Raw genomic sequence first — 21,063 nt, 5'->3', positions numbered from 1 at the left:
GACAGGAAAAAAAAACCCAGGGTACAATCTACAAGGAAACCCATCCTGACCCCCGCTACACACACACACACACACACACACTCCTGGTGGAGCTCAGTCAGAAACACACACACACTCTCGTGCACAGCCTGCGGGGGGGGGGGGGCTTGGGGGTGCTGGCCCGGGAGCACGTACCAAAATAGTTTTAGAAATGACTGTGGTGCCTGGCACAGGCGTTAGAAAAATACTCTTTGCAAAAGGAGAGGGAAAGGACGGTGTTGTCGCCTGGGAGGTGACGGGGCTGTGAGCCCCAGCTGCCCTCCCCTGTGGCACCTGACCTCCCGGGTGGCCTCCGGGGCCAGGCTGGGCAGGTCCCGCTGGAGCCTGAGATTAGCAGGTGCAGGTCTACATGAAGGGCCGGGGTCCTGGGTCCCAGCTCCGAACAGGGCAGGCCTGGCAGTTCTGGCTTTCCTGGTGGATGAAGGAAAAAGGGATCGGCAAAAGGCCAGGGAGGTCCAAGGGGGCAGGCGGCCTGGCCACACGTGTGCCACCACTCAGTCTCCTGTCCAGGACGAGGGCAAGGGCCCTGTAGTGATGGCCTTAGCCCTGACCACATCTGGGCCCCTGAGACCAAAGCGTGGCCCTGGAGGGGGCAGTGGTGACCCCAGCAACAGAGGGAGCCACAGCGTCCGTGCAGGGAGAGGCGGGGGGCGGGGCAGACCTACGGCCTCAGATTCGGGCCTGGGCCGGTCAGCCTCGGGCAGCGCCTGATCTCGCACACCTGGGTGATCTCACCTGCGAAACAGGCTGACCAAACCCATCTGAGCCCCAAGCTGCCGTTCCCCTAGGTGGTTTGGCCTGGTCTCGTTCCAGACACCAGCCGTGTTATCTGGGGGCTGATGGGCCGGCCCTGCTGGGGAAACACCTCCCCGGGCCTGCCAGGGTTTCGGGTGCAAGACCCGGGGGGTGGGGGTGGGGGGCTGAGGCCGCGCCGAGGGGACCAGGGCCCCGCACCTGAGTGCCTCATCCAATCAGGATGGGGCAGGCTCGGGCCTCGTCCTCTGACAGGTTCCGCAGGTTCTTCTCAGATTCCTCCGAAGAGCTGTGGGGAGGGGCAGCGGTCAGCGGGTCTGGGGTCAGGCCCTCCGCGGCCTTCTGTGCCCAGCTGGGATATGAGGCTGGCTGAAGGGTGCGGGGTGGGAGGCTGGGAGCCAACCAACCCCCTCCTGTGGAGCCAGCCACCTCCTCACCCCAGGAAGTCCTTCACGTCCTCCACCGTCACGTCCCCTGTCGTGTCCAGCGTCGTGTCGGCACTGGTGGCTGAGTCAACGGACGTGGGTGAGAGCGTGGCCTCAGGCAGCTCCGGGGTGTCTGCAGAGAGGAAGTGATCAGGCCCTTCTCAGGGCCCCGGGGCAGCCTCCACACCTGGGGCCCTGGTCCTGAGTCCAGCGCACAGTGGACCACGGCACCAGCACACGGACCCCCACCCTCTCGTGCCCAGCATGCCCTTTCCCCAGCCCCCTCAGGGGCCGCATCCCGCAGAGACCCTCCCTCCTCACCAGTTCCCTCGCTGCGGGTGGGATCGGGGCTTCCGCTGCGGCTCTGTGGACCCAGGACGACGCCAGGGGTCCCGTTAGCCTGGCTCAGCTTGGGCGACTCTTGGGGCCTGTAGCTGCAGAGATGGGTCTGTGCTGGGGACCAGGGGCAGGTGCCTCATGGCTCGAGGGCCAGGCCCCCACCCTCCCACTCCTGAGCCCTGGGACCAGAGAGGGGTGACACCGGGGATGGCAACCCTGCTCCTTGCTCCAGGCCCCACCCCCTCCACGCACCTGGCACGCATGGCATCACGGGGCCAACTGATGTCCAGAGAGCAGAGCGGCTCCGTGATGTTCCGGGCGCTCAGGGAAAAGCGCTCGAACTCCGACGGGGAAATCAGGTAGAACCCTAGGGGTGGGTGGGAGGGGAGCAGAGAGCGTAGTGAAGGGCCTGCCCCCTCTTCCGGAAGCCCTGTGAGCGGCCCCTCCCCTGCCGTCCGGGGCCCTCACCCTGGCCGTGTCGTGTGAAGACGCAGGAAGCGATGCCACTGATGTCCTCCTTGCGGATGCAGGCATAGTGCACCTGGGGCCGCAGGCCAGGCACCGAGAACACGTGCACGTCGCCCAGGTTGGTGAGGCAGGCCAGGCAGGTCTCGGCGTAGTCCTCGCAGGCCACGCTGGCAAAGGTGGCCAGGGCCACCTTGCGCACGCGGCAGCCCTCGTGGGCCGTCAGCTTGAACTTGGTCTTGGCGCTCACTTTGGGCAGCGTGAACACCTGGAGGCGGGCAGGGGATGGCCACTGAGCAGAGCCTGGCCCGTCCTCGCCCCCATGCCACCACCCAGCCCGGCTCTCCAGCCCCACCCGCTTCTCTGCCCGGAAACCTGCCAGGCCCCTCCCGCTGTGGTGGAGCCAGTCCCGCCGGTTGGAAGGGCAGGGGGCCGGGACCCCCCACACCTGGAGCTCTGGGGGGGGCGGTTGAGGTCCTGGGGGCCCCCGGGGTTCCCCGGGGCGTCGCTGCCGGCTGGGGGCTCTCGGGAGGTCTCAGCAAGTGGGCGTAGGCGGGCAAGCGTCGTCAAGGGTCTGGCGGTGTCCAGGAGACGGAAGCCCCAGGGGTCTCTGTGTCAGCTCACCTTGAACTGCTCCTCAGATGCGATAAGCACAGCGTGGCCGCCCTGCATGTCAGGCGCCTGTGCCAGGTCCCTTGAGGCCTCGTAGGGCTCCGGCAGCGGGCGGCCGCGTCCATCCAGCACGGCCACGGCCACCACGGGTGCGCGGTGCATCAGCTGTACCTCCTTGCCCAGCACGGCCTCCACTGCCCGCTCGGGCCGCCTGTCACTGTTCGCCACTGCCGCAGGCACCTCCAGCGCATAGGCAAACACGGAGCCCGAGTTGGTGCCCGCCCACATGGTGGGGCCGTGGTGGGCCGCTGGGGGACGATGGGCTGGTGAGGCAGGCACGCGCCTCCCCTCCCCGCCCCTCCCGATGCCCTGGGACCCGAACTGGTTCTCTCCAGCCCACACCTCCCTGGTGACCTCGGCCAGTCCTCCTGCAGGCGCAGGAGTGACCTCTAGGGCACCTCCGCGGGGATGTCAAACTGGACCCTGACCTCTCAGACCCGCCCCCCCCAGCATCCCGGGGATGCGGCCCCATCGCGGAGCCACGACTCCCCTACGTCCATCACTGGTCCTGCCGCAGACACCGAGCCTGCCATCCCGTGCAAGCTGACCCCCCCTCAGGAAGAAGTGGAAAATCGGCTAAAAACGCACAGGCGTGGATGGACCAGGCAGTCACCACTGTGCACCTTTGATGAACTGGTGACCTCAGCAGCAACCACGGTGGGGGGCGGAACCGGAGCAAAAAATCAGTGAGCAATCAAAGCCATGCTTGCCGAAGCCCAGCTGGCTTCTCGGGGACACTGGAAGCAGGCCAGCCAAAACCCCGGGCTGCCGCATCCAGACAGTGGGAGGATCCACAAACACCACCAGGAGTGGGGGCTCCCCTCCCCGACGGAGACGGAAAGACGCATCAATGACAGCGCCACGTGCAGACTAGCTGGACACTGACCCAACCCCAAAAAGGCGTTTCTGAGATGAACAGAGCCGCCTGTGGGCCGAGTGTGACAGGAAGACTCTAGCTTCAGCGTCAATGCTACGGCGTGCGACTCGGGAACCCTGGCTGTAGGTGATGTCCACCAGACGCACACTGAGCTGCTCACACAGGGGCTTTCACTTAAAATCCCCGAGACACGACAGATGTGCCCCATCATCAAGTTAAACCAATCAGCAACTCCGTCCATAAACCCGACCGCATCACTGCCCTCTGCAGGACCCTCAGGGGCTCCAACCGCTCGGGGTCAAAGCCAGCTCCTCGGGCTTCCCTGGTAGTGCAGTGGTTAAGAATCCACCTGCCAATGCAGGGGACACGGGTTCGAGCCCTGGTCCGGGAAGATCCCACATGCCGCGGAGCAACCAAGCCCGTGCGCCACAACTACTGAGCCTGTGCTCTAGAGCCCGCACGCCACAACTACTGAAGCCCGTGCGCCTAGAGCCCGTGCTCCGCAACAAGAGAAGCCACCACAATAAGAAGCCCACGCACTGCAACGAAGAGTAGCCCCCACTCGCCGCAACTAGAGAAAACCCGCACGCAGCAACAAAGACCGAACGCAACCAAAAATAAATAAATAAATAAATTTATATTTAAAAAAAAAAACCTTACTATATATAAAGCCAGCTCCTTGGCTAGGCAGCCGGAACCCACACCTCCCGGGCCCGTCCTCTGCTCCAGCCACGCTGCCCGGGGTCTCCTGACACACGCCCACCTCAGCCTCGGCGCTGCGGCACACACACCCCCCCAGGACCCGGGCTCCCGTCTCCACTCGGGTCTCCGTTCACCAACCCCACCGTCGGGCTGTCCCGGGGCACCCTGTTGCCAGCGCAGCCCAGCACTCAGCAGGCAACACTTTCCAACCTTCCGGAAGGCGCCACTCCACGCCCGTTTCCCAGGCGGCTGACCGGAATCCGGGCCACACCACCCAGGGCCACCTCCCCAGCACACCCCTCCCGGCCTCACCGTCGCGAAGGAAGGTGTCGGCGAAGTAGAGGCAGCGCACGACGCCCGAGAGGGAGTCATCGGCCGAGCGGGGCTCAATGCGGCGCTGCACGGGCGTCACCTCCACGTCGTGGGGGCCGGCCTGCTCCGCCAGCTGCGCGTTGGCCTCCTGCAACTTGAGGGGCACGAGGCTCGGGAGCCCGGTCTTCCCGCCCCTGTCGCCCCACCCGGCCGCCCAGCCGCCTGGCCCACCTTGCTGCTGGCGGCAGTCAAGCGCTTCTTGCCCGAGACGCGGCTTTTGCGGATGCGCCGGAAGGACTGGCGCAGTGACTTCTTGAGCGACTTCACGCGGGACAGCGGCCCCTCCATGGCCAGGGAGTCGTTGGGGTGCAGGGTGCACCTGGGGGCGCAAGTGCCGGGCATCAGGGAAGCCCGAGCCCCAAGCCCGCCCTCGAGCCCAGCCACCAGGGGGCCTAACTTCCACCAGCAGTGCTTCCTGTGAGGCTCGAAAGCACCCCCCACCTGCGCCCCAGCAAACCTCGGGAGGGGCCCGCACGCACCTGGCCAGCACGGGGCTCCTGCGCAGGTAGTCGAAGAGGCCGAAGCCGTGGCTGGTGCCAAAGGCCACAAGGCCCCACTCAGCGTGGAGCGTGACGGCAGTGACAGCAGCCGGCGGCAGGCACTGGACCAGTGCGCGGGGCTGGAAGCCGGCCGGCCAGGGCAGCGGCCCTGTGCGTGGGCTCAGCCGCTCGTGGCCCTTCCACGTGAAGCCCTCACGGTCCTGGAGGAGGTCCACGCTGGCCACGCCCACCGCCTGATCCGACGGCTCATCACTTAACTCCAGCACCAGCACCTGAGGGGCAGGGGGGGCATGGGGCGGTCGGCACAAAGAGGGGGCCACCCACGCCCCACCCGAGCCTCCGATGCCTCTGCCAGGGTGGTCCCAGGATTGTCTCCAGTGCATCCTCTGAATAAACACTTACTGGACGCCCACTGTATACCAGGGCCCTCACTGAGCAACACGGTGGCGACCAGGACCTGCCAGCCCTGCCCTCCCGGGGCTCATCTAACACCTGTGCTCCCACCCCAGCCCCAAGCCTCTGTGGGTCCCCACAGCCCTGGCTGGTCCCACCTGGAGCCCCGTTCCCACCTCTGGGTTTTTGCTGCTCCGGTCCCTCTACCACCCCACCAGACCCTCCAGAAAGCCCCCCAAGACCCGCAGCCCTGGGGGCGCCTTGGCCCTACCTGGCCCGCCTTGGCCCTACCTGGCCCGCGGTGCCGGCCACCACCATCTGGGCGGTGTACTTGCAGAGCGCCACCTTCTGCACGCCAAGACGTGGATCGTCGCTGTAGGGGTCGAAGCAGCCCACCTGCAGGGTGGAAGGACTGGTGACACAGGGCAGAGCCCGGACCAGGCTCCCCGGAGCCAGGGGAGGGGCCCACCTTGCGGAAGGGTGGCCAGTCGTCCTCGGCGGCCTGGGCCAGGCTGTCGGCGTGCTCGCAGTCTGTCTGAAAGAGGCCGGCGGTGCTCAGCTTGTAGAGCGGCCGCAGGGCCACGCCGGAGGCGTCCCAGAACCGCACAGTGCCATCCTCGTGCCTGCAGGGAAGGTGAGGTCAGGTCCCAGGTCCTCCAGGCCCCCGCCCCCTCCAGTCATCCAGCGACCACGCACTGGGCACTAAGTGCCTAAGCCAGACACTGACTAGACTCCCACTGCACACAGCAAACAGGAAGTACCAACCGTACAGGACACATACTGAGCGCCTACTGTATGCCAGGCCACATACAGCAGGTGCTGGGCCCTTCCCTGCAAAGAGGGTGAGAAGGTGCGGAAATAATCACCAGAAATGATGAGCAGGAGGTGAGGGGCGGGTGACGCAGGGAACAGAGGACTACGGAGGCTCTGCCCCCAGGGGAGCCTCCAGAAAAGGTGACCAGAGAGGCAGTCACAGAGCGGAGGGATCGGCTGGGGCAGGGGCAGCAGCAGGAAGCCTGGGGAGGCCGGGAGGAAGCAGAGAGGGAAAGGGGGGAGAAGCAGACCAAACTGGGGTGCAGCCTCAGGACACAGCTGCAGAGTCCAGGTCACCGGCGCCTGGGTGGTGGGGGGAGCCCAGAGCCAGGGCATGAGGTGAGTGAGGCCGTGGGACCGGGTGGGACGGCTCCGGAGGTCCTGAAAGCCACGGTGAGGAGTTCTCACTGGAGAGGGGCCGCTGGAGTCAGAGGCCCGAGGGTCCCAGCACAGGCGGATGGCAGGGGCTGGGCAGGAAGTCAGGGCCCGAGTCACCGGGCACGTCAGCGCCCGCCAGGCCCAGGCTGGGCTCTCGGGCACCTGCCCTGTGCAGCTCGGCATGGGCCAGCCCAGATTTTCCAGTCCCGGGGCAGGCTGAGTGGGTGGAGCCCAGTTTCGGGCTAAAAGGAGGGCTGAGCCTTAAACCAGAGTCTAGAGAGGCTTCACCCCAGTGCACCCTGCGGGAATGGGGATGACCTGGTCCCACCAGGGGCCGGGCCTGGTCAGCGAGCAGGTCAGCTCCCACCAGGCCCAGGATGGGCCCTCCCGCACCCGCACGGGCTGCGCCAGGCCCTGCTCGCCCACACACACACACTCACACCACGCGTCACAACTGGGCTGAGCCGGGGACACGTGTTCGCCTACCCGGTCAGCAGCAGCCCTCGCTGGGCCGGCTCCTGAGCCAGGTTCCGGCCCCCGGTGATAGGCCAGCTCTGAGAGACGGAGACAGAGACGGAAGCAGAAGATCAGGACAAGCATCTTCCTCCTCTCACCCCAGGAGTGGCATCCAGGGCACAAAGTCCCTCTGAGCTCCCCACATACACCTGCCACACCCCCATCTCAGGCGCGTGCCCAGGCAGCACCCTTCCTCCGGGCACACACCGAGGCACCGGAGGCCGGCTGGGGGTTCTGCTGCTCGCCAGCGCTCACGATGCGGGCCCACAGCTTGGCGGGGACGTTGGCAACGTGGGCCGAGCAGGTGATGGCGGACGAGTGCAGCGGGGCCAGGTATGGGGCGGGCACGGCCGGCCAGCCGGGCGTCTGCAGGTCCAGCACCACCAGCTCCTCTTCGAGCAGCACGGCCAGGGCCTGGGGCTCGTCGAACTCTGCGGGACGGGGTGGGTGAGTGCAGCCGCAGACACACGGGCACGGGGTGGGAGGGCAGGTACGCACCGTCCTCGGGCCGCGTGCTGTGCACCGTGAAGAAGTCGATGACGCGGGAGGTGAAGTCCAGCGTCACCAGGGTCTCGGCCTGGAGCACACTCACGCAGTGGCGGTCGCCATAGCTGGCGCGGGGCATGCCACCGCTGAAGACGATGAAGTGCTCGCTGCTCGGGGCGGAGGAGCCACGTGAGCCACCGGAGGGGCCCCGTGGGGACCAGGAGAGCCTCCCCCAGCCCCGCCCTGCGCTCCCGCAGCCGGGTGTGGCCCCGGCGCACCACCTACCCCGACGCACAGTTTCGCCACAGGATCTTGCTGATGGCTTTGCAGGGGAAGGGGCCTGGGGGGTAGGACAGCATCAGGCTCACCGAGCCCCGGCCGCTTCTCCGTTCTCCTCCTGCCTCCAACGCTCCCACCTCCCGAGGGAAGGCACGCTGCCCGACAGCCCCGGGGGGGTCTCATCTTTGCGGCTGGGCTCAGCCCCGCCACCTTCTACAAGTCCTCCCAAAGCCCCCCACCAAGGCCAGTCTGAGCTCAGGGTCACTGCCGACCTCGCACAGGCCTCCCCGGCACTCACCGTAGGGCGTGGTGGCCACGGTGGGCTGTGTCGTCGGGGAGTCGCCGGCGTCCGTGGCCCAGACGGCGTAGCTGCCGTCGCTGTGCGAGCTGACCAGCGTGCGGCCGCTGCGCTCCCAGCACACACTCTCCAGCTGCTGCGGGGCGGGGTGGACGGGCGTGAGCGCAGCAGCTGTGAGCTGAGGCCCCGGCACAGCCGCCGGCCTCCCCCCTCCGCCACACACCTGGTTCCCTAGGAAGATGCGGTCAGCACACCGCGCGGCCCGGTTCCAGATGACCAGCAGGCCTCGGCTGTAGCCGATAAGGATCTTGGTGGGGTCCCGCAGGTGTCCCTGGAGAGACTCCACGGGGCCCAGGGCCTTCCCGCACCGGTAGTCGTCAGGCACGCTGCGGGGGCAGAGGGGAGGGGGGCGTGGGGGGTGAGCCGGTGGCAGCGCGCCCGGAGGACGGGGTGCAGGGAAGCCGGGTGGCCTCTCACCTTCGCAGAACCTCGTCCGGGCCAAGGGTCTGCCCCTCAAGCAGCGTCAGGGTGGGAACATCCAGGAAGAAGACGCTTCCGCCCTCAGTGCCCAGGGCTGCCAGGTCACCGGCAGCCACCAGCAGGACCACAGTGATGCGGGCGAGGCTGGGCAGGCCACTGTGGGGGCCGAGGGGAGGGGGGTGAGGGCGGGAGCCCATCCGCCGGCTGAGGAGGGCGTGGAGGGGGCTGAGCCGCTACCATCAGCTCACCAAAGCCCCTCTGCACTCGCCACAGCCCCAGAAAGGGCACGGTGGTGGCTGCGGACGTCGTAATTAGCTCGCTCGGTTATTCATCAGGACATCAGCAGGGACAGGGATAAAAATAGGTCCCCAGGTCTTGGAGAAGGGCCCCTGAGCTCCTCCCACCCACCAAGAGGGGAAGGCAGGAACCAAGCCCCACCTGGGCCAGGACCAGAACCTTCAGGACGCACGGCCCCCTGAGCCCCACTCAGGAAGCCCCGCCCCCAGCCCATGGATGTCTCCCTGACTTGCAGGAGGGCCCTGGATCGCTTCCCGGGAATCCATCCTGGGTTAGGGTTGGACACGGGGGCGGGGGGGAGGCAGGGGTCATCTAGCCCCAGTCCAAGCCCAAGCAGGACGAGCCTCCCGCGGAGCTGCACAGGCACCTTGCAACCTGAAGGACTCACCCGCGCTGGCCATTTCAACAAGGGCTGCCGGGCCAGGAACCAAGGGGCCCCGTACTCTCTCCCCAGGGGTCCAAGCCCATGCTGTCACCCCCCTGGGGCACCTGCCAGCACCTCACAGCCCAGCGGGACCCTCCTTTCTCCGACCCGCCCTTTCACCCAGGCACACTGTGGCCCATCGCCCCGCACCAGTTGAGGGCCCAGGGGACCTGTGCTGATGTCAGTTCCTGCCCCAAATGCCCCTCACCGGGCTCTGGACACACTCTCCCGTCCCGTGTCTCCTGGGGCCCCAGTGGTCCTGGAGCACAGACTGTCCCTGCTCACCTCAGACTCTACCAGGATGCCCACCTGACGCCTGCCAGGCCATCAGACGTGCCCCCTGAACCCCAGCCCCGGGGCGGCTTCCTGTCCCCCTGCCCCTCCACAGGCTCGCCCCACATCCAGCAGCCATCCCTGGCCGAGTCCCCCAGTACCTGGCACCATCAAAGCCCGGGCGACTGGGTGGCTGGTGGTGGAGGGCTTCCTCCAGGTGGGCGCAGCCGTTGTGGTGGACGACCTCCCAAAGATGGAGGCTGCTGTCGTCCAGCAGGGTCAGGAGGCGGCCCTGGCAGGTGAGTGAGACCAAGACTGAGCCGGTCTGGGGCAGGGGGCGGGGCGGAAATGGGGTTCACGGGAGCCAGTGGCAGGGCCGAGGCTCACCTGGCCGGGCAGGAAGTGCATCTGGGTGACGGTGGCCGCGTCTCGATGCAGGCCCGTGAACTCCACGCCGGGGGCACCGTAGCTGAGGGTGACGGGTCAAGGGCGGAAAGCAGGCACAGGCTGGGAAACCACGCCTCCTCCTCCCAGGACCACTCTGAGGGCCCTATCCAATGGGCCTGCCTATCCAGGGGCCTCCCTAGTCCACGGTGCTCCTCGCCGCAAGGAGCACCGTCTTGCACCGCCACTCGACACGCAGGCTCGCTCGGTCCTGCAAGTCAGTGCTGCTGCACGACCTTCACCTCCTCATCTGTAAAAGGGGCTGGCGACTTGCACTCCCACCTCGCGGGGCTGACGCAGGGCACGTGAGGGTAAAAGCGCCCCCCGCACACATGGCCCGGGCCCGGCTCACGGCTCTGCGTCAGCCTCTCCGGGCTGTGTGCACAGGAGCCGGCCCCGCACACCGCATCACACAGGCGGAGATGCCAAGCCAGGCACAGGAAGCTCGGCCACAGGCCGATGCCAGCTGCAGGCCAGGAACCCCACCTCCTTCTGGGGCAGGCAGCCCCCACTGCAAGGGGAGAGGCCACGGAGGCTTGGAGAGCTTAGGTGACCTGCTTCCAGCGCCCAGTGTGAGCGCCAGAGTCCCAGCAACCCCAGGCTTCACAGTGGACGGGCAGGCCGAGGGGCCCCAGGAGGGAGGACTGGGCAGGGGTCAGGGACGTTGCCTGGAGACAAGGCAGGAGCCGTTGCCTGGAGCTGGAGTTGGGATTCCCTGCAGGAGCCGGGAGGACACAGACAAGGGGACAAAAAACAGGGCAGGAGCACTGGGAGGGAACCAGGGTCGCCAAGGAGACGGGGCCAGACCCGGGGGTGGGGGGGTGGGGGGTGGGCCGCGGCCCCTGTGGCCAGCCTCAGTTTCCCAGCCCAGGACTCAGGCCGGAATGGTCTGGGACGGGTGGGGGGCCTCGTCCCCCTCTGAGGCTGTCTGCCTGCCTGTCCTTTGTGAGCACGAGAAAGGCCGTGCCACCAGCAGAGACTCCGCCGGGACACAGAGGAAGGGGCTCCGGGCCCACAGCACACGCGGGGCAGGACAGTGCCGTAAGACGCAGAAGCAGCGGGCCAGGAAGTGGGACCCCTCGGCAGGCGGCCGGGGCACCGGCCCCTGCGTGCCCACTGATGCCTCAGGGGCCCACGGGAGGTGGGGGCACCCAGGTCCAGCCGCTCTCCCTGGAGTCGACAAACTCACAACTTCCTGGCCAGTGCCCCCAGCCCCTGGGTGGGGAGACCCCGTGCCACCATGCAGTGGCTGGCCAGACCCTGCCCCTGGGGCCCCACCTGAGGGGCTCCCCCCGTGCAGCGGGGCTGGGATCCCCCACGGCAGGAGGGAGGCGTCCAGCTGCCCGCCTCCCCCCACACCCGCCCTGCGCTCGCCGGAAAATGCCCCTTTGTGCGGCTCACAGGCCCATTGTGTGGCGCGAGCGTCCAGGTGCGGGCCGCGCGGCGCCCACCATGCCGAGCCTGGTACTGCCACAGCGCCTCGGCTGGACACACGTGTCTTCACACTGGCACACGTGTGTGTGCCCGGGCACCAGGGCAAGGCCCGCCGTGACCCTGGCCCACCCACCACCCTTGCTGGGGACCGTGTGCAACCAGCCCCGGCCCACCTCCCCAGTCACAGCTGCTGGGATGGTAACTGCCAGGTAACTGGCTGGCTGAAAGGCAGCGCGGCGCAGCCGGGGCCACCGCGAGCTGAGCCCCATCGTCTCTGTGAGGAGGCGTCTCAGGGCAGCAGCTGCACCAGCCTCCACCAGGGTCCGGGCAGCTCCCGTGGCCTCCCAGCCGGGGCCCTGCCCCAGGGGCCCGGCACACGGGGAGCTGCAACCAGGACATTCTGACGGGCTCCGAAGGCCGCGGCCCACAAAGGATACATCTTGACAGCCCCAGACCGGGTGCCGATGGCCATGATGCGAAGCTCAGGGTCAAAGGCCAGGGCGCTGGGCTGGTTGGGGAAGCCATGCTCCACGGTCTGCAAGGAGACGAGGGCATTGGCACAGGCACGGCCCACCCACCCCAAGGCAGCGTCCAGGCTCTGCCACTGCTTCGCACCCATGCTCCGGGCCTCAGTGCCCTCAGCTGCGAAACGGGTAATCACAGCTCCGGTGAGGAAGGGCCTGAAACCCTGGCCCCGCCACAGAGGCCCCCCGCCCCCCGGTCGAGGCCCCGTCCCTCTCTACACTCAGGTCCACCCCACCGTGCGCAGGGTTCTGAAAACAAATAGAACGGGGCTCGAGAGGAGGCGCAGGCACAGAAGTGAACCCCGCGGCCCCACAGAGCAGGGCTCCGCACCCCACTCCTCCTGGCAGACTGAAGTGGGGTGTGGTCCCAGGCAACCCCCAACACAGGCTCTGACGGGTGGTCAGAGGCCAGCAGCCAAGGCCAGCTAGGCAGAGGCTCTCGAGCGCCACCCCGACCCGGGGCTGCTCCCCAGCCCCAGAGACAGGGAGACTGGAGCCCAGAGAGAAGGAGCTTCCTGCCCCGGCCCCGAAGGTGTCACGCACCTGCCAGACTTGGGTTCCCACCTGGAAACTGGGAGACGTGACTCCCTTCCCATCCCTGGTTGGGATGGTGGGCAGGGGGCTTGTGCACTGGGGGTGTCAATGCAACGGCTCCTACCAGGTCCCCAGCTCCCGGCAGGGCCAGTCCCAGTGCAGACCAGCCCTGGCTCGCCGCCCCCCCCACCTACCCAAGGAGCCCCTAGTCAACCCCGAGGCCTGGCTGGGGGCCCTCCCTGGGAAGCCTGCACCCTTGGGCCCCCAGCCCCCTGCCCTCAACACCAAGGTGGGACACCCCATGTGGGTGCTGGTACCCCCTGACCACTGCATCAGCAAGACCCAAGTTTTATAAGGAACCCTGGTCCCCAGGCCTGTGGCCCCAGCCTGGCTCCAGCCTCACGCCATCCGGGCAGGGACTGAGCCCTCTGAGCACCTGGCTTGGCCTTGGGTGAGTCACAGCACTGACCAAGCCTCGGCTTCCCATATGGGCACTGCTGAGCCCACTTGACTGGGGTGGGCTGGGGAGCACCGGCACCGCCATGCCCACACTGGACCTGACCGAGTCTGGCGGCCCACTCCTCTGCTCAGGACCTCGGGGGCTCCCAGCTCACTCCGAGTCAAGGCCAAGTCCCCTCCACCTGGCTCCTCCCACCGGCCCCCAGCTCACTCGATGGTCTTCCGCCCTCCTCCAATCTACTAGGACCTCTGCATCTACGGTCCGTCTACCTGGAACGTGCTTCACCCGGCACTCTCCACGGTGGGCTCCTTCCCACGGCTCAGAAGACAACTGCTCAGAGGCCCCCTGCGCTGGCCCAGCAGCCATCGCTCCACACCCTCACCTGCCTGATTTCACCCACGGCACTGACCACCAACCAAACCACTGGACGCCGCACACTTGCCTCTCTTCTTTCGGCTTCTCACTATCTCCCCAACTAGTACATCAGCCCCACCCCGATGCGGTATTCGTTAAACTGATATAGAGTGGACATGCCACAGGCAACTTGTGGGCAGGGCTGGGATTTGGACCCAAGACTGAGTCCAAAGTCCAGGTTCACCCTGGACCACCACCCCCTGCCCATGCCCCACCACTCGGGAATCTGGGCCTATTTTCTAGTGATCACCTACCAGCCCCTCCTCTCTAGTGACCCTCTGCCCAAGACCACCCCCTCCCACCACTGCTGCCCACTCAGAACAGGGCCTCACCCTCCTTGGCAGGGAGACCAGCTTCTGCCACCAGGCGCCAGCCAGGGGGAGCAAGCCTCCCTTCCACCTGTCTCAGGTCCCCACTTCACACCCCGACTCCCTGGCTGAGGAAGTGATACCTGAGCACTACGCCTGCCCCACCATCACTGTCCTCTCATCTCGAGGGGGCTCATCCTCGGCCACTCAGCACAGGAAGGGGGACACCTCAGAGCCCCTGGGCACCAGCCTCCTCTCTGGGCCCCTTGGCCACCAAGTCTGAGGGTCCTGGCAGCCCCTACGCCACCTGGAAAACCCCGCCTACCCTGAGAGGTGACCCAGCCTCGGTCACTGCGGGACCGGTCGCCCCAGAGCTTCCTCCTGGACGAGTCTCCGGGCAGCCAGGTGGGGACCACAGCACCCCTCCCGAAGCCCCTGGCCCTCAAGGCTAAAGTCAGATCCCACTGACAAGGGGACCCAAAGACCAAGTGCCCCAGCTCACTCTGACTTTGGGCACGTGGTCAGCCCTAAACCTCAATTTTCTCACCGGTGTGTGAGCATAATGACTCTAGGCCCCAAGAGCAGCAAGGGGCCCTGCGATCAAAGGGCTTGGGTGTAAAATTGAGGCCAGAAGTGACACCCCTGGGGAGAGTTAGCAAGGGGCAGGCTGGGGCCTCTCTCAACCACACACCAGCGCAGGGGAGGCGGGGCTGAAGGCAGCCCCTTTCCCGTGGCCCCTCTGGCCCTACCCAGGAAAGAAAGGAAGGAGCAGCCCTCCGCCCCCACCTCCGCCTTGGCTCCAGGAGAGGCGGTGGGTCGGCTGCCCCTGTGACAGAGCCCACAGCAAGGAGGACAGTGGCCCTATTCCATAGCAAGGGAAACTGAGGCCCCGCGATTCGAACTGCAGTTGAGTAAACGGCCAGGCATCCCCCGCTGGAGCCCCCGGCGATGCCGGGCAGAGCGCAAGCCGGAGCCCCGGGCGGTGGGGGAAGGGAGGAGAGGAACCGGGAAGGGATTTCCCAGCCCCACCCCCCAACATCTGCCTCCACTCCGCACCCCTCCCCACCGGCCTGGGTGCGAAAGCAAAACAAACCGGGCCCAAGGGCTGCGCAGGGGCGCCGAGGGGTCCCCGAGAAAGAGATAAAGAGACAAGAGAGTGGGAGCCGGAGCGAGAGTTGAGAGCCGCCCGGAGACACACGGAGGCGGAGAGGCCCGCAGGGAGAGGCCGGCGGAGTCCAAGGCGCGGAGACAGAAGCAGGGGAGCGGAGAGCAGAGACGGAGCGAGGCTGGCGCGCGGCTCGGGCAGAGCAGAGCGGGGCGGCCGGGCCCAGCGTGCGACCCCTCCCCCGGCCCGACGTGGCTCCGGCCCGGTCCCCGCCCCCGGCCAGCCGCCCCCGGCCCGCCGCCGCACCTTGTGGAAGGCGAAGAGCTCCTGCTTGAGCTTCTCGCGCTGCGGGTCGGCGCCCTGTCTGCGGAACCGAAACTTCATCATCTTGCGCCCGGCCGCCCGCCGCCGCCGCCGCCGCCCGCAGGATGCGCCGCGCGGCCCCGCAGGTCCTGAGGCGCGGGCGCCAGGCGCGGGCGCGGTGGGGCGGGTCCTGCAAGGGGCGGGCCCGCCCAACGGACGTGCCTCCTGGCCAATGGGCGGCCCGCGCGCCGCCCGCCCCGCCCCTGCCGCCTCTCGGTGGGCGCCCGCGAGCACGCCCGCTGCGCGTGCGCTGCGCCGCGGGGCCTCCCGGGACTTGTAGTCCACGAGCAGAGCTCTGGCGTGGGCTACTGGGAACGAGTTTTTGAGGCGAGGCGCGCGTTCCCCCATTTGGAGGAGGCTTTTCCCTTCTTGCAATGAGCGAGCGACGCGCACACTCAGGTAATGAGGCAGCCCCGTCCCGAAAGCCAGGAGAATTCTGACAGGGGCGACTCCCTGGTCCCCGGCCTCAGTTTCCCCATCTGCGCCATTGGCCCGGTGATTGACGAGTTGTATTATGTTTGACCAGTTTCACGGGACACCACTTGGACCATCCTCCAGCGCGCCAGAGCACCGCCCACGCCACGCTCCTGGTCCCGCTGGGTGGTCAGTCAGGATTGCCCTCCTCCGCCCACAGCCCCCTGGGGAACAACTATATACATCCTTCAGGATCCGACATAAAAAGCTCTGGTGGCAGCACGGGAGATTCTTAGGAGCGCCATCAGCTAAAGAGAGGGACAGAGACCCAGTGGGGAGAAGAGGCCGTTCCTGGGGAGCTGGCATTTGGTCCCAAGATTGGATCCGGGCTTCTCCGACATGGGGGGAGGGCCTCCCTACGCAGGGAATGGTGTATAAGCAAAGCTGCACCGCCTCCACGCTGAGGGACGATGGCCTGTCCCCACCCACATCCCAGGCCTCCTTTTCTCATCTGGACAGTGGCCTGGAGGCTGAACCTTTCCTTCCGAGACCGAGAATAGGCTGCCCTGGGCTCAGGGTCCCAGAAGCTTAGGTGGGGCAGGTAGGCCTGGCCAGACCCCACCAGCTGTGTCAAGGGAGGCACCTGACTTGTGACCCCAGGCAGTTGCCAAGCCACAGGCCTGACCACCCCCCCGCCCCCAGTCAGCCCGGCTCAGCCCTTACCTGGGGTTGGGGCTGGATCTAGAAGAGGCCTGAGCAGAGGGGCAGGGAGGTGAGACGAAGGAAGATAAGAACAAGGCTTATGAGTGTCTACAGGTGTGGCAGGCACCAATCACATCCCTTTCCTGGTTTCAGCTGATTAAGTGCTCTCAACAGTTCTGTGAGGGAGGAAGCCCCCGAGGTTCTAGATGAGGAAGCTAAGACAGGTGGGCGCAGGCAAGGGGCCTGAGCTGACTGCACTGAGAAGGGTCAGGCACCTCCGGCCTCTGCCCATGCCATGCCCAGCACAGGCAGCTCAAGCAGGTCTGAAGCCTGGGTTCTGGTCCATGCCCTGCCACCCATGGCTGACTTTCACAGCCTGAGCCCCAGTGGCCTCTTCTGCAGAACGAAGGCCTCACACGGGGAAACGTTAGGAAGGTGTTAATTCACATCCCTAGTCCGTCCCTTGCCTTTAGAAGTTGTGCGGCCTGGAGCAAGATGCTTAAGCTCTCTGTCTCGGTTTCCTCACCTGTAAAAACGTGGGTAGGGGGGCTTACCTGGTGGCACAGTGGTTGGGAGTCCGCCTGCCGATGCAGGGGACACGGGTTCATGCCCCGGTCCGGGAAGATCCCACATGCCACGTAGCGGCTGGGCCCGTGAGCCATGGCCGCTGAGCCCGTGAGCCATGGCCGCTGAGCCTGCGCGTCCGGAGCCTGTGCTCTGCGACCGCCGGAGAGGCCACGACAGTGAGAGGCCCGTGTACTGCAAATAAATAAATAAATAAATAAAGTTTAAAAAAAAAAAACGTGGGTAATCCTAGTACCTGCCTCAGAGGGTCGTTTCGAAGATGAGATGAATTAGCACTTGTAAAGCCCTTGGACCAGACCGCAGCCAGGCAGACAGGAAGTGCCGTGTGGGACTCAGCTGTCGTTAGTGTTCTTGCTAATTGCTGTTTGAGCTCTGCCTCTCTGTCACCCTGGGCAAGTCCCTGCCCTTCCTCAGTCTCCACTTCTGTCTTTGAAAGGGGACCGAGTCAGCAGGCAGTAAGCAGCCATGCCTGCCCCACCGCACACCCACAGCTCACAGTCTAGGGGAGCACAGAGCCGAGTGGAGACCACAGCCACCCGGAGTTCGCTGTGCTGTGATGGGGACACCCGGGGGCGGTGGGAGCCCAGAAGAGGCATCTGACGCAGGGTAGGTGCCCCTGGAGGGAGGGGGGCAGTTCAAGCTGGGCTGTAATGGGTGAGCAATTCAACGGTAGAGCGGGCAAGGGGTGGAGAGGGGGGGCCCAGGCAAGCAGGGGTTCTCAGAGTGTCAGAACTCCCCCCACACCTGTACGAATGCCTATGGAGTAGGGCCCCAGAGCCTGGATTTTAAACCAGTCTTTTCCCAGGTGACTCTAAGGCCCCAGCTTGGCCCCATCTGATCAGGTTCAAGGGGTTAAATGGGTAAACTGAGACGTGAGCAGATAGGCCCAGCCCATCCACACGTGGGGCAGGGTTAGGAATGGCACGGGGTGAGTGTGGGACGCCAAGGACGGACTGCTTGTGCTTCCCCTCCCCCGTGAGCCCAGGCCCAGGTGTATGATTACCATGGTCACAGGGCAACAGGGCCACGCCTGCTCATTGCTCAAAGCAGGAAACAGGCTCTGGGGAGCCCAGGCAAGGGCATGGACACAAGGTCTTCAGTGACCTCAGGCGGCCCCCCACCTGTCCTGGATGTTGGGGGGACGATGGGGGCAGGAGGGCGCCTGAGTCAGCAGCACTCAAAGGGAAAGCCGGTCCCTCTTGCAGCCTCCCAGCCTCAGGTCAGCCTCAGGCCAGGGATGGGCTGCTACCTTCTCGGCATTTCCGGGGTGGGGTGGCCTCTCCCTACACCCTCCTCCTCCTCCTTCTCCTTGGCCACCCCAGGGCCCTCGCCCAGCTCTGAGGTGGGACCCAGGTCTGGCTTCAAATCCCAAGACATCCCCTTGCTAGCTGGGTGACCTCAGGTAAGCCACTTGTCCACCTTGGGCCTCAGTTTCCCCATCTGTAAAATGCAGTAAGGACTAAATGAGATGATTCCAAACAGGCGTGGAGCCCAGGGCCTGGCAGGCTGTGTACCTAGTGAGCCAGCCATTCCTAGACTCTGGCTCATAACCAGCTGCCTCACCATTCTTCAAACCTACCAGACAGGCTCTGCCTTGGGACCCCTGCAATGGCTATTTCCTTAGCTGGGACGCTTTGCCCCCAGGTTTTCACTTAACCAAATCCCTCCCCTCCTTTTGGTCTTGACCTCATCACGACACTTGCTCAAGTAAGCCCCCCCGCCGGCCTCTCGATTCCTGATGCCTTCGTTGCCTGTTCCTCTCTGCCTGCCTCTTCTCACCCACCGTGCATCTGACTTCTGTGTACATTACTTGTCTTCCAGCTTGAGAATGTGCTCCCCGAGGGCTCAGTTTTTAATGCTGCTGTTCACTGCTGTGTCCCCAGTGCCTAGAACAGTGCCTGGCACACGGTAGGTACTCAACACGTTTAAAAAATAATGTACAGATGAATAAAAAAAGGTCAGAAGCAAATGCGACAAACTGTTAACACGTGTGGGTGGTAGAGTGGCTTCCCAAGTATTTTTCAGTGTGTTTGAAATACAGCATTAAAAATACAAAACGCAAATAACAACAGTCCACATTGTTTGGGAGTCAGAGGTCATAGGAAATGGTGGTTGAAGCTTGTGGCGAGGCAGGTGCAGAGTAGGGGTGTCCCCGAGCCAGGCTGGCATCCTCAGAGGCAGGCGCCCCACAGATGCTGTATCTGTGCTTTATCGGCCTGGACCTGGCCGTGACCCTTGGAGGTAGGTACAAGGACAGCCCACTTCACAGACAGGAAACGGAAGCTAAGGCCCAAGGCCACCTGTGGAGAGGAGGGAAGAAGGGCGAAAGCCCCGCAGGGAGGCCGAGTAGGGGCAGCCAGGGAGTGGGAGGGAAGGCGGGACAGCCTGGGCCAGGGAGACGGCCCCGCCTTCCAGGAGCTGGCCCAGATCCTGGCTGAGGCCACGACCCTCCTCTGCTGCCCAAACCACACAAGCAGCTTCTTCCTGGCGGCTCGGCTCCGGGGGGCCTGGCAGGCCCCGCGATTCCTGGAGTGGAATCTGGGCTGGGGGCAGGCGGGCAGGGCCTGGGTGGGAGGAGATGAGGGGTCCAGCAGGGTGGGGGCTGCCTGGGAGAGCACCGGAGCCCTCATCCTGCATGGTGGCTTTGAGGGCCCATATAGGGGAGGGGCAGGGGCAGGGGCAGGGGCTCTGGGGCCCACAGAGGGTGAGCAGTGTGTTGGGCCTCAGGGAAGGGGCCAGGCAGCGGGAGGCTGGGGCAGACCCAGCCTGTCCTCGTTTTACAAGGGAGGAACCTGAGGCTCAGAGAGAAGTGACCTGCCCAGGGTCACGTGGGGGACCACACAGGGGTCTTTGGACCTCCAGCCCAGAGCTCCCTCTCCAGATACAGGGCTGCCAGGCCTGACACTTGCCCTGAGCCTGGGTCTGAACTGTGCTTTTCTCGGCTCACACTGGGTCACAGGACCTGGGGATTTGGATGCACCAGCCCCCTGCAGGGGTGTCAGGTTTGAGGATCCAGGAGATTCTCAGAGGCCTACTGGAAGGTGGGGTTCTGTGCTTCATTCGTCTCTGTGGCTGCAAGTTCTAATCCTGCTCTGCCATTTCATCTTTCTGGGCCTCAGTTTACTCATCTGCAAGATGGGGGTGAATAGTAATTGCTACCATTTATTAACACTGAGCAGTTGATCTGTACCAGGCACCAGTCATTCCTTTCATTCTACGCCTATCTTACAGAGGAAGAACCCAAGATCAGAGAGATTTAAGTAACCTGCCCAGAGTCACACAGCTAGTACATGGCAGAGTCAGGATTTGAGCCCGGGCCCCAAGGGAGGTATTAGAGATTGTGGTGAGAATTAAATGAGACAGATCGTAAAGGGCCTCACTCACGATGAGTCCAGAGAGGGTGGGAGTTAGGGAGTCAGGTCCTGGTCTCCCAGCCTGCAGTGGCAGCACTGGGCCACACAGAACTCCCTGGGCTGTGCTGAGGGAAGCCTGCGGTCCACGGAGCCCAGGGCAGCCCTGTCCCACAAGGTGGCTTCCAGCAGGAGCCGCCTAAGGCAGAGGGCACTGGCAGCACAAAGGCTCGGGGGACTATGCCCGGCGAGTTGGGTGGCCCTGCACGGCCGCTCACCCGGGGGCCCTGGCTGAGCAGGGTGGCAGCAGTGGGGAACCCAAGTTCTTGCCCCGGGGCCTCAGCTCCCCATCTAAACCAAGGGAGGGCTGTGCCCCGCCCACTCCGAGTGAGTGGGGACTCTCCGCTGGGACTCTGCTGCCGCACTGTGGGCACCGGAGGGAGTGCGCCAGGGAACGCCCCGACACCCAGCTGGAGGACCCCAGGCCCTCCGTTTGGAGCCCCTTAATCTCTACAGGTGCCGTGCCTGCCACGCTCCTTCTCTGCTCTCACCCTAACTAAGTCTGACCACATCCTCCTCTCCGCAAAGCCCTGCAACTGCCAGTTGTCAGGATTTAAGAATCTTTGTGAGCCGGCTGTTAAACAC

General features: G+C 65.4%; 1 protein-coding gene across 3 annotated transcripts; it reads right to left on the bottom strand.

Moving 5' to 3' along the window:
- Window positions 1–13: 13 nt before the first annotated feature.
- Window positions 14–15,457, bottom strand: LLGL1 (LLGL scribble cell polarity complex component 1). 3 transcript variants are annotated; one of them, XM_079904384.1, is made up of 23 exons: window positions 15,311–15,457; window positions 12,097–12,194; window positions 10,169–10,250; window positions 9,943–10,073; window positions 8,785–8,943; window positions 8,531–8,693; window positions 8,308–8,443; window positions 8,016–8,070; window positions 7,743–7,897; window positions 7,452–7,675; window positions 7,215–7,282; window positions 6,007–6,160; window positions 5,829–5,933; window positions 5,124–5,416; window positions 4,816–4,963; window positions 4,585–4,738; window positions 2,646–2,941; window positions 2,025–2,289; window positions 1,809–1,923; window positions 1,539–1,645; window positions 1,230–1,350; window positions 994–1,081; window positions 14–450 (listed from the first exon to the last, which is right to left on the bottom strand). In XM_079904384.1, the coding sequence occupies exons 1-22, from the start codon at window positions 15,389–15,391 to the stop codon at window positions 1,003–1,005; spliced, it is 3,189 nt and encodes a 1,062-aa protein (XP_079760510.1). In that variant the 5' UTR covers window positions 15,392–15,457; the 3' UTR covers window positions 14–450; window positions 994–1,002. The 3 variants fall into 3 exon arrangements, with proteins under 3 accessions (XP_079760510.1, XP_079760509.1, XP_079760508.1); XM_079904383.1 differs by having other exon boundaries at window positions 16–450; window positions 1,539–1,651; window positions 8,308–8,440; XM_079904382.1 differs by having other exon boundaries at window positions 19–450; window positions 1,539–1,651.
- Window positions 15,458–21,063: the final 5,606 nt, after the last annotated feature.

Source organism: Stenella coeruleoalba (assembly GCF_951394435.1).
Source record: "Stenella coeruleoalba genome assembly, chromosome: 19".
Taxonomy (NCBI): domain Eukaryota; kingdom Metazoa; phylum Chordata; class Mammalia; order Artiodactyla; family Delphinidae; genus Stenella; species Stenella coeruleoalba.
The sequence above is the reverse complement of the archived record's forward strand: the minus strand, read 5'-3'. Positions and strand labels throughout refer to the sequence as shown.

Coding starts and splice junctions, on each gene's coding strand:
- LLGL1 (XM_079904382.1), bottom strand. CDS start 15,391: ATGATGAAGTTTCGGTTCCGCAGACAGGGCGCCGACCCGCAGCGCGAG. Junction 8,444..8,530: donor GCATCTTCCTAGGGAACCAG/GTGTGTGGCGGA, acceptor CCCGCCCCGCAG/CAGCTGGAGAGTGTGTGCTG. Junction 5,934..6,006: donor ACTGGCCACCCTTCCGCAAG/GTGGGCCCCTCC, acceptor TCCACCCTGCAG/GTGGGCTGCTTCGACCCCTA.